The 15,657-nt window shown below is 39.6% G+C and overlaps 1 protein-coding gene across 2 annotated transcripts in view; it reads right to left on the reverse strand.

The window, feature by feature from the left end:
• LOC127813300 (myosin-15) overlaps nt 1-15,657 on the reverse strand; it is a 145,619-nt gene that overhangs the window by 9,802 nt on the left and 120,160 nt on the right. For both annotated transcript variants that reach the window (XM_052354213.1, XM_052354214.1), the window contains 7 exons: nt 10,863-11,000; nt 10,583-10,653; nt 10,389-10,488; nt 10,210-10,266; nt 10,067-10,123; nt 9,893-9,973; nt 9,735-9,817 (listed from right to left, as the gene is read on the reverse strand). In XM_052354213.1, coding sequence (XP_052210173.1) covers nt 9,735-9,817; nt 9,893-9,973; nt 10,067-10,123; nt 10,210-10,266; nt 10,389-10,488; nt 10,583-10,653; nt 10,863-11,000 — 587 coding nt within the window. The remainder of the gene's footprint in view (nt 1-9,734; nt 9,818-9,892; nt 9,974-10,066; nt 10,124-10,209; nt 10,267-10,388; nt 10,489-10,582; nt 10,654-10,862; nt 11,001-15,657) is intronic.

A 15,657-nucleotide genomic window follows, 5' to 3' on the forward strand; every position in this document is an offset into this window, starting at 1 on the left:
GGACAATTCCCTTAAGTGTGACAGTAGCCAATGGCCAAAAGGTTTTGAGCAAGTCGTCGTGTAACGGTTTTTGCTGGGAAATGCAGGGAGAAAGGTTTGAGGCGGATCTAAGACAACTGTAGCTAGGAAGTTGTGATGTAGTCCTTGGGGTGGATTGGATGAAAGGGGTTAGCCCCATCAGCTTCGATTTTAACAAAATGGAAGTGTCCTTTGAAAAGGAGGGTAGGAGGATGACTTTATCGGGCAAAAGAGAAGCTGGAACTTGTAAGATGATTTCAGGAAAGTGGCTACAAAGAGTGTTCAAAGGAAGGTGGAATCAGCTGGCTCAATTCTTCTCGATGATGGCCGTGGAAGAAGGGATGGAGGTTCAAAATGAGATAAGCCTGACTGTCAGCACACCGCCAGGGGGTCCAGACCAAGTACATTACTTAGAAACTATTAATGAATTGTTGATAGACTATGAGGATCTCTTCACCGAACCTAAATCCTTGCCCCCAACCAGATCATTTGACCATTCTATCCATCTCAAACCCAACACCGAACCTGTCAACAGCAGATTCTATCGGTACCCCCCAACTCAGAAAAATGAGATAGAAAAGATGGTAAGAGACATGCTTCAACAAGCCATAATTCGACCCAGCCAAAGCCCATTTGCCTCTCCCGTTCTCTTAGTTAAAAAGAAAGATGGATCACGACGATTTTGTGTAGATTACCGCCTACTTAATGCCATGACCATCAAAGATAAATCTCCCATACCCTTGATAGAGGACCTATTAGACGAATTGCATGCTGCTCAATACTTTTCTAAACTAGATTTACGTTCGGGATACCACCAAATTAGGATGAATCCCGAAGATATTCATAAAACAGCCTTTAGGACCCACCACGAGCACTTTGAATTCTTGGTAATGCCATTTGGGCTTACCAATGCCCCAGCCACTTTCCAATCCCTCATGAACAGAATATTTGAGCCACATATTCGAAAATTTATACTTGTATTCTTTGATGATATACTTGTCTATAGTCCTACCTTTGAGCAACACTTGAGCCATCTTAAGGCTACCCTCGATATCCTCAGGGCTAATCAACTCTTCATTAAGAAATCTAAGTGTGCATTTGGTCAAGGACAAATAGAGTATTTGGGGCATATTATATCAAAGGAAGGAGTGAGCACCGATCCAAGGAAGATAGAAGCTATGACAAATTGGCCAAGGCCTGCCTCGGTTAGGGCCCTGAGGGGATTCCTAGGGTTAACCGGTTACTACTGTCGGTTTGTGTAAAACTATGGGACAATTAGCAAGCCCCTAACTGAATTATTGAAGAAGGGGGGATTCGGCTGGGATATCAAGGCAGAGGAGGCTTTTCAAAGGCTGAAGGAGGCCATGAGCAGGGTGCCGATTTTGGGATTACCAGATTTCAGAAAATCCTTTGTGCTGGAAACGGATGCTAGTGGGACTGGAGTTGGGGCGGTGCTGGTACAAGAGGGTAGGCCACTGGCGTTCCTAAGTCAGGTATTGAGCCCTAAACATCAAGGACTCAGCATTTATGAAAAAGAATTCCTAGCAGTGTTAATGGCAGTGGATCGGTGGAGGCATTATCTAGAAGGTGGCAGATTTGTGATCAAAATTGATCACGAAAGTTTAAAATTTCTATTACAGCAGAAACTCCAAACCCAGCTACAAAAGAAAGGGATGGCTAAGTTGATGGGTTTGGACTACTCAATTCAATACAAGAAGGGTAAAGAGAACAAGGCTGCTAATGCGCTTTCGAGGTGTCATGAGGAAGGAAGCAATGCAGCTATGACAGCCATAATTCCGGATTGGTGCAAGGAAGTGATAAGCAACTATGAAGGGGATGCAAAGGTAGCGGAAATGTTAGAAAGAGTGGCAATTGGCTCACAGGAACAAGAAGGGTACACCTTAGTGGACGGGTTATTAAGGTATCAAGGCAGAATCGTAATAGGCAATAGTGTCAGCCTCAAAAGGAAGATTCTACAAGCACTACATGAATCACCGATAGGAGGGCACTCTGGAATTCAAAACATTTACCTACGAATAAAGCAGCTCTTCTACTGGCCGAGACTGAAGACAGAGGTAAAAGAATTTGTAATGGCCTGCGATATTTGCAAGAGATGCAAGTCTAAGAATGTAGCCTACCCGAGACTGTTACAACCACTACCCATACCGGAACAAGCCTAGTCAAGCATCTCAATGGATTTCATGGAGGGATTACCCAGGTCTAAAGGTAGGGACAGCATTCTGGTAATCATTGATAGGCTAATCAAGTTCGCCCATTTTATAGGCCTTGTCCATCCTTACATGGCCAAGGAAGTGGCTAGGGTCTTCTTAGACCGAGTGGTGACATTACATGGTGTTCCTAGAATAATAATTTCGGACTGAGACAAGATTTTTACAAGCCTTCTATGGCAAGAGCTGACGAAGGCTATGGGGATAAAATTGGGTATGTCTACGGCTTACCACCCTCAGTCCGATGGGCAAACCGAGAGGGTAAACCAAAGTTTGGAAGCATACTTGAGGTGCATGTGTATCCTACAACCGAAGGAATGGCATAGATGGCTGACTTTAGCACAATGGTGGTATAAGTCTAACCATCACTCCTCCCTCAAAACATCTCCATTTGAAGCTCTTTTTGGGTATAAACCACCCCTCCTACCAGCTATGGGCGAGCACACCACGGCAGCCGCGGTTGAAGAATATTTGCAACGAAGGAGAGAAGTCCTAAGGCAGCTAAAACAGGAGTTGGAGTCTGCACAAAACAGAATGAAGCAGGTGGCTGACCGAAGGAGGAGCGAGAGAGAATTTTCTGAGGGGGAGAAGGTTTATTTGAAGCTGAAGCATGCCCATTTGAAGTTCATCACACGGGAGCAAGTGTCTAAGCTCAGCCCCGCTACTATGGACCCTTCACTATTTTGGCTAAGGTGGGTAAGGTGGCCTACCAGTTACAATTGCCTGAAGAATCGCACATACACCCCGTCTTTCATGTTTCTCTCTTCAAGAAGGCAGTGGGCACGGAACGGGTGAACTCAACATTGCCCCCACTACCAAAGGAAGGAGATGTGTTGGAAGAACCAGAGGTTGTGCTGGACAAGAGAGTAAATTACCATCAGGGAGCGCCACTTATTCAAGTGTTAATCAAATGGAAGGGAAGGTCAGCAGAAAATAATTCTTGGGAATATCTGCCAGAATTGCTTAAAAAGTTCCCGAGGGCGGCTAGCTTACCCCAAATTTCTTGAGGACAAGAAATCTGTTAAGGGGGGAGAATTGTCAAGGGATGAATCAGCCGAGAATCTTTTTTTTTTTCTTTTTGTAGTAGCCAAATGTTGCCTTATTGCTATTCTGTAATTTCTATTATGAATTAGTTTAGGCCACGTGCAAGGTAGGCGAATAGGACAAAAAGGTTGTTGTAACCGCCTGGGGATGGGAATCTGCTACGATCGACTCTCCCTACCTCCAGCTAGCATATATCCTCTCCAAAGTTCTCTGGAGAAGGCATCTATCAATTGAAACAGAATTTCTCCCTACTCTCATTCCTTCTCTTCTCTCTACTCTCCCTGACTAACTCATTCTTCTATCCTTCTCTTCCTACTCTCATTCTTATTCGGAGCGTAACCAGCTTGTCACCGACCAGTTCGTGACAGACATTTAGGGACCAACTGAGACTCCTAACCTAACAAACACAGGATGGTTCATCACATTTATTGATGACCACACAAGAGTCTGCTGGGTGTTCCTAATGAAAGACAAATCTGAAACCTATCCTGTTTTCAAAAGGTTCTTCAAATGGTCAAAAATGTTTTTCAATCACCTATTCATATACTAAGATCTGATAATGGTCGAGAGTACTTTTCTAATGCATTCAGTCAGTACCTAAATGAGCATGGTATTATTCACCAAAACTCATGTCCTTACAATCCCCAATAAAATGGGATAGTTGAAAGAAAGAACTGGCATCTTCTTGAGACAACAAGAGCCCTAATGTTCACTCAATCAGTTCCAAATATCTATTGGCGAGAAGCTTTCCTTACAGTAGCCTATCTCATCAATAGACTCCCTCCAAAAATTCTAGAGTTTAAAACTCCTTTACATGTGTTTCTTGAATCCTTTCCTCACCATACCAAGGTTCAAAACTCTATTTCTCCTAAGGTTTTTGAATGTATTGTTTTTGTACACAAAAAACAACTTACTCAATCCAAATTGGACCGTAAAGCACTCAAGTACATATTTGTTGGTTATTCTCCTACTCAGCAAGGATATAAATGTTATAACCCCATTAATCAAAATTTCATTATCGCTTGTGATGGTTGGCGTACAATCATACCTATACCTGATTATTCCTCTCCTACTCCACTCATTGATCCATTACCAACCCTTGTCCTTAATCCTGAAACTCTTCAAATCAGTCCTTAATCCAGTTCAGATTCCATTCCTCCAGCCCTAAACCATCAAGGGGGAGAGAAAGAGCACACCAAAATTCAAGAAGATGATTAGGTCCAAAATAAACCACCACTAATGGTTTATTCAAGGCAGCCTTGTGATCCTCAGCTAACTAAATCATCTAATCTGGAGATAAGTCCAAAAAATGTGGCTGCAAGAGATACTGGGATACAGAACATATTTGAAGATGATCTAGGTATTCCAATTGCTCTACGAAAAAGGGTAAGATCTTGTACAAAACATCTTATCTCAAATTATCTAGAATACTCAAGATTATCTCCTCAAAACAGAGCATTTATAGTTAGTCTTAATAGTGTGGCTATTCCTAGAGATATTTATCAGGCCCTATAAGATGAAAAATGGAAAGCAGCAGTCATGGAGGAGATGAAAGCTTTGGAAAAGAATGATACATGGGAAGTTATGGAGCTACTAGAGGGAAAGAAAGCAGTGGGTAGCAAGTGAGTGTTCACTATGAAGTACAAATCTAATGGGAGTATTGACAAGTACAAGAACATACTTGTAGCTCAAGGATTCACTCAAACTCAGGGCTTGGACTACGAGGAAACATTTGCTCCAGTGGCTAAAACTAAATTCCATCTGGGCTTTGTTATCATTGGCAGTAAATCTAGACTGGAGACTACATCAATTGGATGTTAAAAATGCTTTCTTGAATGGAGAGCTAGAAGAGAAAATCTATACGAGATTACCACCGGGTTTTGAGAAAAATGACACGAGGAAAAGTATGCAAGCTAAAGAAATCACTATACAGTCTTAAACAATCTCCTAGAGCTTGGTTTAAGAGATTTAGTGACACCCTACGTAAGCTTGGATACAAGCAAGGGCAGACAGATCACATTCTTTTCACTAAGATTGAAGAGGATGGAAGGAGAACAAACTTGCAAGTTTATGTAGATATCATCATCATCGAAGACAACAACCAAGAGATTGAGAAATTAAAGCATCAATTGAGACAAGCATTCGAGGTAAAAGAGTTGGGGGAATTAAGATACTTCTTTGGATTGGAAGTGACAAGAAGCAAGGAAGGCATCTTCATATCTCAAAGGAAATACATCATAGATTTGCTAAGGGAAATAGACAAACCAGGGTAATAGACAAACCAGGGTGTAAACTAGCAAGTACTCCCTTAGAGCCCAATTGGAAGAATAAAGAAGAAAGAGAAGAATATCATGTTGACAAAGGGAGATATCAACGTTTAGTAGGAAAGCTTATCTATTTATCTCACACAAGGCTGGATATTGCCTATGCTGTGAGCATCATCAATCAATTCATGCATCTACCAGCTAAAAGACATCTTGAAGCAGCTTACCATATTCTCAGGTATCTCAAAGAAAACACCTGGAAAAGGACTGCTATAGAGGAATTATTGGCTTTGTAGATTCTGATTGGGTAGGTTCCATTGAGAATGGTAGATCCACATCAGGGTACTATATGAAGTTGTGGGGAATTTAGTGACTTGGAGTAGCAAGAAACAACAAGAAGTTGCTCATAGCAGTGTTGAAGCTAAATATCGAGCCATTGCTTAATGGATTTGTGAGATAATATGGATAGAAAGACTAATGAAAGATCTCTCTATGCCTATATCATCTCCTAAACTACTCTATAGTAATAGCAGATCAGCTATCAACATTGTAAACAACCTAGTGCAACATGACCGGATGAAGCATGTTAGAATTGATAGGCATTTCGTCAAGCAAGAGATTGAAGAAGGAGACAAAAGACTCACTTATGTTCCTACTGAAGATCAAGAAGCAGATATCCTAACTAAATCCATGCAAAAACAAGGTTTTAAATTGCAAGATGGGAATGATTGACATTTATTCCTCAACTTGAGGGGCAATGTTGGAGGAAGTTAAGGAATTATAAAAGGCTCGGGACTACAGTTCAGTGTAATAAGAAAATTGAATCAGAAGAATAAGGTAGAATAAGGATAATTTAGTCATAAGTTATCCTAATTATTGTTGGTTTAAATTTGTAAAGTAGATAGCTAAGTTATTCTAATCTATTCCTATAAAATAGGAGAATATATAGGAGGAAAGTTATGAGGTTTTTTAGCAAATTTTTTAGGACTTGTGTGTATAAATATGTTGGACGAGATCAAGAAGATTTGAAATTCAAAATAGGAGATTGATAAGATAAGGATAAGTCATTATCCTTGTAGAGTAGTTGTTGTAAATTTGTATTTAAGGTTTGTATTTTAAGTTTGGTTTGTTCCTAGTTTTGAGGAGAGTGGAGAGAGAATCCTAAATCTTCTCCTAAATTATAGGAGATAAGATAAGGGACCCTTGTGTATATATTCTTCCCTATTCCTCTAGAATTAATTAATCAAGCATTCTGTTTTGCTTAGGTCTTTAGTCTGAAAGTGCTAATAGAGATATTCCTTCAGATTTTGTATGCCAACCTGATCGTTCCCTGTGATAACAATGTCATCTACATAAACAACGAAGTAGATACATAAAAAAGAAGAATATCGATAAAAAACTGAATGATCAGCTTCACTTCGAGTGAGACCAAAGGCTTGAACCACAGTGCTGAACCTGTCGAACCACGCTCGTAGAGATTGTTTTAGGCCATAGAGAGACTTCTTGAGTTTGCAGACTACATTGGACTCTCTTTGAGCAATAAAACCAGGTGGTTGCTCCATGTAAACCTCCTCTTGCAAATCATTGTGAAAAAAGACATTCTTAATGTCCAATTGATAGAGCGGCTAATGATGCGTGGCAACCATAGAGAGAAATAAGCGAACATAGGCCATTTTAGCAACTGGAGAGAAGGTATTACTGTAATCCAACCCATAGATTTATGTAAAGCCTTTGGCACCAGGTGCTGATTTAACAGGGAATGAGACTGAATTAATAGAAGAGAATGAGGATCAACCCAGTGGTACTATTCAAGATGATGGGCTAGACTGGGCAGTACCTATATGGGCTAGACTAGGCAGTACCTATAGCTCTCTGAAAGGGTGTAAGATCTTGTGTTAAACATCATAAATATCATTTGTCCAATTATTTAACTTATGCAAAAGTGTCTCCTCAACTTAGAGCATTTATTGCAAGGCTTGATAGTGCTGAAATTCCTAAAAATATTCAAGGAGCTATAGGAGATCCTAAGTGGAAAGCAGCTGTGATGGAAGAAATAAAGGCCTTGGTTGGAAACCACACTTGGGATATAGTTGAATTACCCCTAGATAAGAGTACCGTGGGATATAAATGGGTGTTTACCATCAAACACAATGCAAATGGTAGTATTGAAAGATATAAGACAAGGTTAGTGGCACAAGGGTTTACTCAAACCTATGGGATATACTATGAATAAACCTTTGCCCCTACAACTAAACTCAATTCTATTCGGGTAATACTCTCAATTGTTGTAAATTTGGATTGGCCTTTGTTTCAGTTTGATATAAAAAATGCATTTCTTAATGGGGACTTAGATGAGGAATTCTGCATGAAAATTCCACCAGGTTTTGAAGATGAGATGGGTTGTGGAGGAAAGGTTTGTAAACTGAAGAAATCTCTATATGGTTTGAAGCTGTCACCTCAGGCTTGGTTTAAGAAATTTAGCTTAACCTTAATCCGACTTGGGTATAAACAAAGGACAAGCTGACCATACTTTGTTTATGAAAGCCATAGAAATTGGAAGAAAGTCTATACTAATTGTCTATGTTGATGATATCATTGTAACAAGTGATGATGAGCAAGGTATCAAGATACTGAAAGAGCAACTGAGAGCCGAGTTTGAGGTGAAAGACCTAGGACTCATGAGGTACTTCCTAAGAATGGAGGTTGCTAGAAGCAAGGAAGGCTTATTTATCTCTCAAAGAAAGTACACCATGGATTTACTCAAAGACTAGGTATGTTGACATGCAGACCAGTGAGTACCCCATTAGACAAAGGCTAGAAATTTGAAGAGAAGGATGATGATATCTCATTTGAAAAAGAAAGATACCAAAGACTAGTGGGCAGGTTAATCTATTTGTCTCTTACCAGACTCGACATAACCTATGCGGTAAGCAAGATCAGTCAATACATGCATGCTCTTACAAAGAAGCACATGAATGCTGTGTTTCATGTGCTTAGATACCTAAAAGGAACACTTGGAAAAGGATTAATGCTTAAAAGGACCAAGGAACGAGGAATTGAAGGGTTTGTTGATGCAGATTAGGCAAGCTCTATAGAGGACAACAAGTCAACAATTAGTTATTGCACTAAGGTATGGGGAAATGTTGAGACCTGGAGAAGGAAAAAGCAATCAGTGGTGGCTTGCAATAGTGTTAAGGCAAAATTCCGAGCAATAGCTCTCAAGGCATTTGTGAGGTAATTTGGTTAGAAAGGTTAATGGAGGACCTAAGGATGCATTTGACTCAACCTACAAGAGTATACAGTGATAGTAAGTCTGCTATTAGTATTGTGAGAAATTCTGTCTAGCATGATCGTATGAAGCATGTAAGGATTGACAGGAATTTTATAAAGCGCGAAATTGAGGAAGGGGGAATAATTCTATCCTATGTTCCAACCACGGATCAAATTGCAAATGTGTTCACAAAAGCTATGATGAAACCTGGGTTCGAATCTCTAATAGTCAAGCTAGGAAGGACTTGCATCTATTCTTAAGCTCGAGGGTGAGTGTTGGATGAGATCAAGAAGATTTGAAATTCAAAATAGGAGATTGATAATATAAGGATAAGTCATATCCTTGTAGAGTAGTTGTTGTAAATTTGTATTTAAAGTTTGGTTTGTTCCTAGTTTTTAGGAGATAAAGAATCCTAAATCTTCTCCTAAATTATAGGAGATAAGATAAGGGACCCTTGTGTATATATTCTTCCCTATTCCTCTGAATTAATTAATCAAGCATTCTGATTTTGCTTGTTTCAAAATATTTTGCAGATCAATGAAAGTTTTCATGGTGGTTTTCCCTAATTCTTCCACCTAGTTTCTTCATTTTATTATTTGATTATCAAGTATAAATCACCAGAATTTCTGGAATAACAAAAAAATGGGGATCTTTCTTGCAATATTTACATATTAAAATATTTTAACACATTGCAAGTTTAACTACATCAATAGACAAAGTACTAAAACACTGAATTAATGACGATAATACCAACAAACTTGCTGAAAAGCACAATGACCAAAGCATCCAATTTACCAACAAAAACAATAAAGTTCTAGCACATATGACAACACAAACAAGACTTGCCCAATTAGATATGCATTTATGGAAAAAAAAATTCAGGTAATATGGTAAGTGCAAGTAGTTCACCTCAAATCATCATCCAACAAAAACGAATTCGACGTTAGATTCTGAGAATCCTTGTTTAAAATCTCCCTCATTTGAGCAACAACCTGTGCAACCAAACAATATTCAGAACCCATGGGAAATTGTAGCACCTGCTTTGCAACAAACGAGAAGAAACTTGCCTCATTTGATACACTCTGAGTCCCGTATTTATCATCCCAGTACATGGTACTTATCCGATAGATTTGCCTAACAGTCAATGCCTGTCCAATATCATGATGACATAATAAGCTGGAATTGTGTAAAAGACATCAGGAGAGAAATACTGCATATTTCAGCAGGAAAGAATATTGTACCGGACAAAGATCTTGTCTTATCTCTTCTAGAGACTTTTTCCTTTTCTGATGTATGACCTAAGCAATTCACAAGATGCTTAACATAAAGACAACTTAAAATATTTAAGTACTACAGGTTTTGATTACCCAGTTAGGGCTTATACCAGAAATCCAACTGCTTGTCTAATATAATTTAGCTCGTGCCAAGAGGTTCCTGCAAACTGTATTTAGAAAAGGTTCAGATTCATAGTGATGTAAACTTTACCTTCGCAGTACACTCTTCCTAGTAAAACAAAAACATTAAACTCTGGAGAACATGCTTACTAATACAAACATTATTTACCTCCTCCATTGCATTGACAATCCATTTCTCTAGTTCTGCTAAACCAGATTTCACATATTCTCCATTTGAAAATGTGCAACATTCTCGTCGTAGTAGAAGACTGAAGAAAATTATTTTGGTTCAATGCTTCTGACTTCACTGATCAACATTTCAAAAATAGGATGGTATACATAATAGGATTAAGATTTACATACCTGTTGAAAAGTGATATGTTGATGAAAGAGAAAACCTGGGTGGTAATCTTACGGATAAAAAACGAAGGAACCTGGGAATAAAATTGTTTGGGTCACAACGTCATAAAAGAATAACCAGAACACTGGATGGTAACACAAGAAAACAGAAGCATTGGTGGATACCCAATTCAAGGGCCAGAAACCAGTGGGGAAGCCAGATGCACATCCAAAATGAAAATGAAGACCGCAATAACATCTAACATGAACAAAAACTAAAATGAGAAAAGGATTATGGGCTTACATGATTTTCACGAAGATGACTCATGAGAGAATCCAAGAATTTGATAATGCTATCCCACTGATTACTTGGTGATTGATGAGGAACACCACCAGGTGATCTAGATGATTTTGCACCATGCACTCGCTGGATTTTAGGCGCCTTAAAAGATAACAAATATTACTTCAGACCACACCTTTCTTTGAAGAAAGAATCTAGAATCACGGATGTAATACGACGTGTACAAATTTAAAATTTTAGAAGGTTGATATTTCTAAAGTTGAAAAGAGACCACATCATTCAATCTTTTGATAAAATAAAAAAAGATGTTATAGTTTACATGTTCAAGGTGGACAATGTGGAAACCAAATTGGGTCAAAATTTTGGGAAGTTGTTTGTGACGAACTTGGGTGGAAAACCATATACAAGAAATATAGATTGTAAGGTAGTTAGGCAAACTATAGCAACAGTTTTTTATACAGTTATTTATTTTCTAAGTGGCAGTTTTTTGTGTGTAACTGCCACTATATGAGTAGTTACCATTTGTGTATAAATTTGTCCAATCTAAATAATAATTTGAGAGAAGTTAATTCTGTCCAAATATCTACAGAAAGTATTATTTTCAATACACATTGATTTCAAAAGCAAGTTATTCTCAGGGGTAAAAAAGAGTGATAGAAGAAAGTGTGGTAGGTGAGACAAATCTAACATGGAAGGGGATAAAAGCTATTTTAGGAGAGTCAAAAAGAAACAAGCTCCATACTAAATGTTGTCATGATGGTGACGACAGTACAAGAAAAAAAAAAAAAATTAAGACCAAAGAGAAAACCTTGCTACAAGACAAGGCATACAGGCCTAGATGAGGAAAACTAGAAGAGCATATTTTAACCAAAAAATGACAAAGAAGGGCATCTATGATGTATGTCAAATGTTTATGAAAAATTGTACAACTTAGTTGACACAAAAGATGGAAAAAAGAAATAATATAAGTTCGTTAAAGCATGAGGAAAAAAAAACAGAGATGAGCAAACTGTGTACAAAACAAAGATAAAAAGGTACCTGTAAATGAAGGGGCAATCAAGTAGAAATAGAACAGTATTTCTCAAAGCTATTTAATGAATGCGGGAAAAATAAATATCACACTGGAACACCTTAACAATTCTGCAAACAAGGAAATAGAAAAACAAAAAAGAAACTATGCATTCTATGTAAGTATTTGACCAAAAGAGGTGAAACAAGCCACAAAAAGATGATGAATGGCAAAGCAGTTGTGCTACACGTTACCCTGACAGCACATGGTAGTGCAAGGAGCACTATAATGCTTATTTGTAAGGACAGATGATAAATTCAAAGCCGTGTATGTTACAGAAGGATCAAGCTATAATTTTGTATCTCCGGTGAAATACATGATGGTTAGATTTGACCTTATCCTGTAAAATGATAAGGTAAAATGTTGTCAGATCTCGGAAATCTGACCGGGAGTCCCTTCCAGAATTTAGGAAGAGAATTGGCGGGAAGAAGGGAAATAAGAGGGAGAGAGAAAGAGATAAGAGAAAGAGAGAATAGAGATTGAATTAGGAGGGAAAGGACTTGTGGATTAATCTTCACATATCCCCATCCTCATGAGCAGATCCTTATTTATAGAGATTGGTTACAGTTAGAGACTTCTCTAACTACTTCTTCTAGAGCCTCCAAGTGGCCATGTGCCAAGTGGGCTTATTGCAGTTACACCATTCCCTCTATAACCTGCTACCTTCCTCTAATTACAGACTTGCCTTTGGACTGTAACACTCCCCACGCCTTGAATTATTTTTTGTCCCCAAGAAATAGAGGAAGCTGGCCACCCTGGGATATCGCTGAAGGAGCTCCGATAGGTATTCTCAGGTGGTGTTATTAGGATGCAAGTGCGTCCATTGGACTATAACTTGAGTGATGGGCAGGGAATCTTTGTAAATGACTCACCGATCTATCATTGCCTTAGGCTCGACTTCCATTACCGTATCATCTTGTAGCTCTGGTAAATCCCTGCTAGTATCAGTCGTAGATCCCATTACCTTCTTGAGAAGAGACACATGAAAAACTGGATGTAACCGCACACCATCAGGCAGTTGCAACTTGTATGCCACAATTCTGATCTTGGCCACTATCTTGAAGGGACCATGGTACTTGGGGCTAATTTTAGAGATAGGTCCCTTTTGGAATAAGTGTTGCTGGAACCGTTTTACCTTCAGAAGTACTTTGTCACCCACCTCAAAGGTCCGATCAGTGCGATGCCTGTCTGCCCTCTGTTTCATCTTCTGTTGGGCCATGCTGAGTTCCCTCTTTATCACTTGTAGAGCATCCTGTTGTGCTTGTAGGTAGTGGTCGACCAATATTTTTGCTGGAGTGTAATGTATCACAGTAGGAATTATAAGAGGAGGATAGCCAAATAAAGCCTCAAATGGGGTTCTTTTGTGGGTTGTATGGAAGTTGGTGTTATACCACCATTGAGCCAACGATAACCAACGGCTCCAACTTCGAGGTTTTGTAAAACAGAGGCACCTGAGGTATGTCTCCAAACACTGGTTGACTCGTTCAGTCTGTCCATCGATTTCTGGATAGTAGGCAGATGACATTTGCAGGTCTATCCCGAGCCCTTGACACAAGATTTTCCAAAATTGGCTTGTAAATATTTTATCATGATCTGAAACCATAGCCTTCGGTACTCCATGTACTTTAAATACTCCGTCCATCGGCTTCCTGGCCACTTCAGTAGCTGTGAAAGGGTGAGCAAGGAGAAGGAAGTGACTGGACTTAATCAGTCTATCTACCACTACTAGGATGGTGTCAAACCCCTTGGACTTTGGTAGGGCCTCAATGAAATCCATCGAGATTTGTTCCCAAGCTTGGGAGGTTATCTCCAATGGTTGTAATAGGCCGAGCTATGGTACTTGCTCATGCTTGCACTGCTGGCAAATGGGACATTGCAACACATACTTAGTGGTGTCCTTCTTTAGGCCTGGCCAATAGAATAGCTGTCTTACCCGACAATATGTTACATTCAGCCCTGAATGGCCCCCTAGTGCTTGCAAGATCCTGCCTCGCAGTTGATCATCGTCCCCTATGACCACCCGACCTTGGTATTTTAGCAAGCCTCCTTGGAAGGAATATCTTGCATCTCCTTGAGGATGTACTGTCAGCCGGGTTAGTTTTTGCTTAATCCATGTCGTGTGCTCGTAGCAGTTAGTTATCTCCTGCACCCAATCTGGTACCAAAGCTAAGATGGCATGGCAACTAACGAGTTCCACCTTCCTTGATAGTGCATCTGCCACTAAGTTTTCTTTACCCCTTCTGTATTGGATGATATAATCATATCCCATCAATTTAGTAATTCCTTTACATTGCAGTTGGTTGTGTACCTTTTGTTGAGACAAAAACTTCAAACTTTCATGGTCTGTTCTTATGATGAACCTCCTGCCTTTTAGATAGTACCTCCATTTGTCCACAACCACCAGCACAACTAGTAATTCCTTATCGTATATGCTGAGGCCTAACTGCCTGGGTGCAAGGGTTTGGCTCATATAGGATACTGGTCTGCCCTCTTGACTTAGGACAACTCCTACTCCCACATCACAAGCGTCCGTCTCTAACACAAATTCTTTCGAGAAATCTGGAAGGGCCAACACTGGAGCTTGAGTCATGGCTTCCTTTAATTCTACAGACGCCTTATTTGACTCACTGCCCTAATGGAAGTTATTCTTTTTAAGTAAAATTGTCAAGGGCTTACTCAATACCCTATAGCCTCTGATGAATCGCCGGAAATAGCCAGTGAGCCCTAAGAAACCCCTCAATTCCTTTAATGTTTTTGGTTTAGGCCAATTCTCCATAGCTGTCACCTTCTGGGGACCTGTACTTACTCCCTGACCATGATTATATGGCCTAGGTATTCCACTCTGCAAAGGTACACTTAGACTTCTTCACAAAGAGTTGATGGCTTTTGAGGATTTCGAATACCTTCCTTAGGTGGGTTACATGCTGGTTTAGGCTGGGGTTGTAGATTAATACGTCATGAAAGAAGACTCGCATAAATTTTTGGAGATAGGGAGCAAAAATGTGGTTCATGAGAGCTTGAAAGGTGGCATGGGCGTTAGTAAGACCGAAAGGCATTACCAAGAACTCATAGTGTCCTTGGTGTGTTCTAAAATCTATTTTATGGCAGTCATTTGGGTTCATTCTGATTTGCTGGTAACCAGAGGTGAGATCTAACTTTGAGAAGATGGTTGCTCTTGTTAATTCGTCTAAGAGGTCCTCAATGATAGGAATTGAAAATTTGTTCTTGATGGTGAGTGTGTTTAGCCATTGATAATCGACACAAAATCTCCATGATCCGTCTTTTTTCTTTACTAGGAGGACTGGAGAAGTAAAGGGGCTTTGGCTGGGTTGAATGAGGGATTTGTCCAGCATGTCTTTAATAAGTTTCTCAATCTCTGCCTTTTGGACAGGAGAGTAACGGTAGGCTCTTAGGTTAATTGGTTCAACATTTGGTAGGTGAATGGAGTGGTCGAGAAATCGATGTGGGGGTAGGCTAGTAGGAATGGCAAACAAATCCTCAAACTCCATCAACAATGAGCGAATAGGGTCTAGAGAATGTACCTAAGTGTGGCTGAGATCAACAGAGTGGACTGTAGGTTGGCGTTTTGTTCTTAGCATGACATTCCCATGGTAGTTGGCCTTCTCCAGGGCATATAAGGAATGTAGTTGACCTATCGACGTTCCCCCTTGATCCAGTAGCTTCTACAATCTTTTACCTGATACTGCCTTGCATTCCCCTATCTCTTGA

This window comes from Diospyros lotus, chromosome 11 (genome assembly GCF_014633365.1).
Source record: "Diospyros lotus cultivar Yz01 chromosome 11, ASM1463336v1, whole genome shotgun sequence".
Taxonomy (NCBI): Eukaryota; Viridiplantae; Streptophyta; class Magnoliopsida; order Ericales; family Ebenaceae; genus Diospyros; species Diospyros lotus.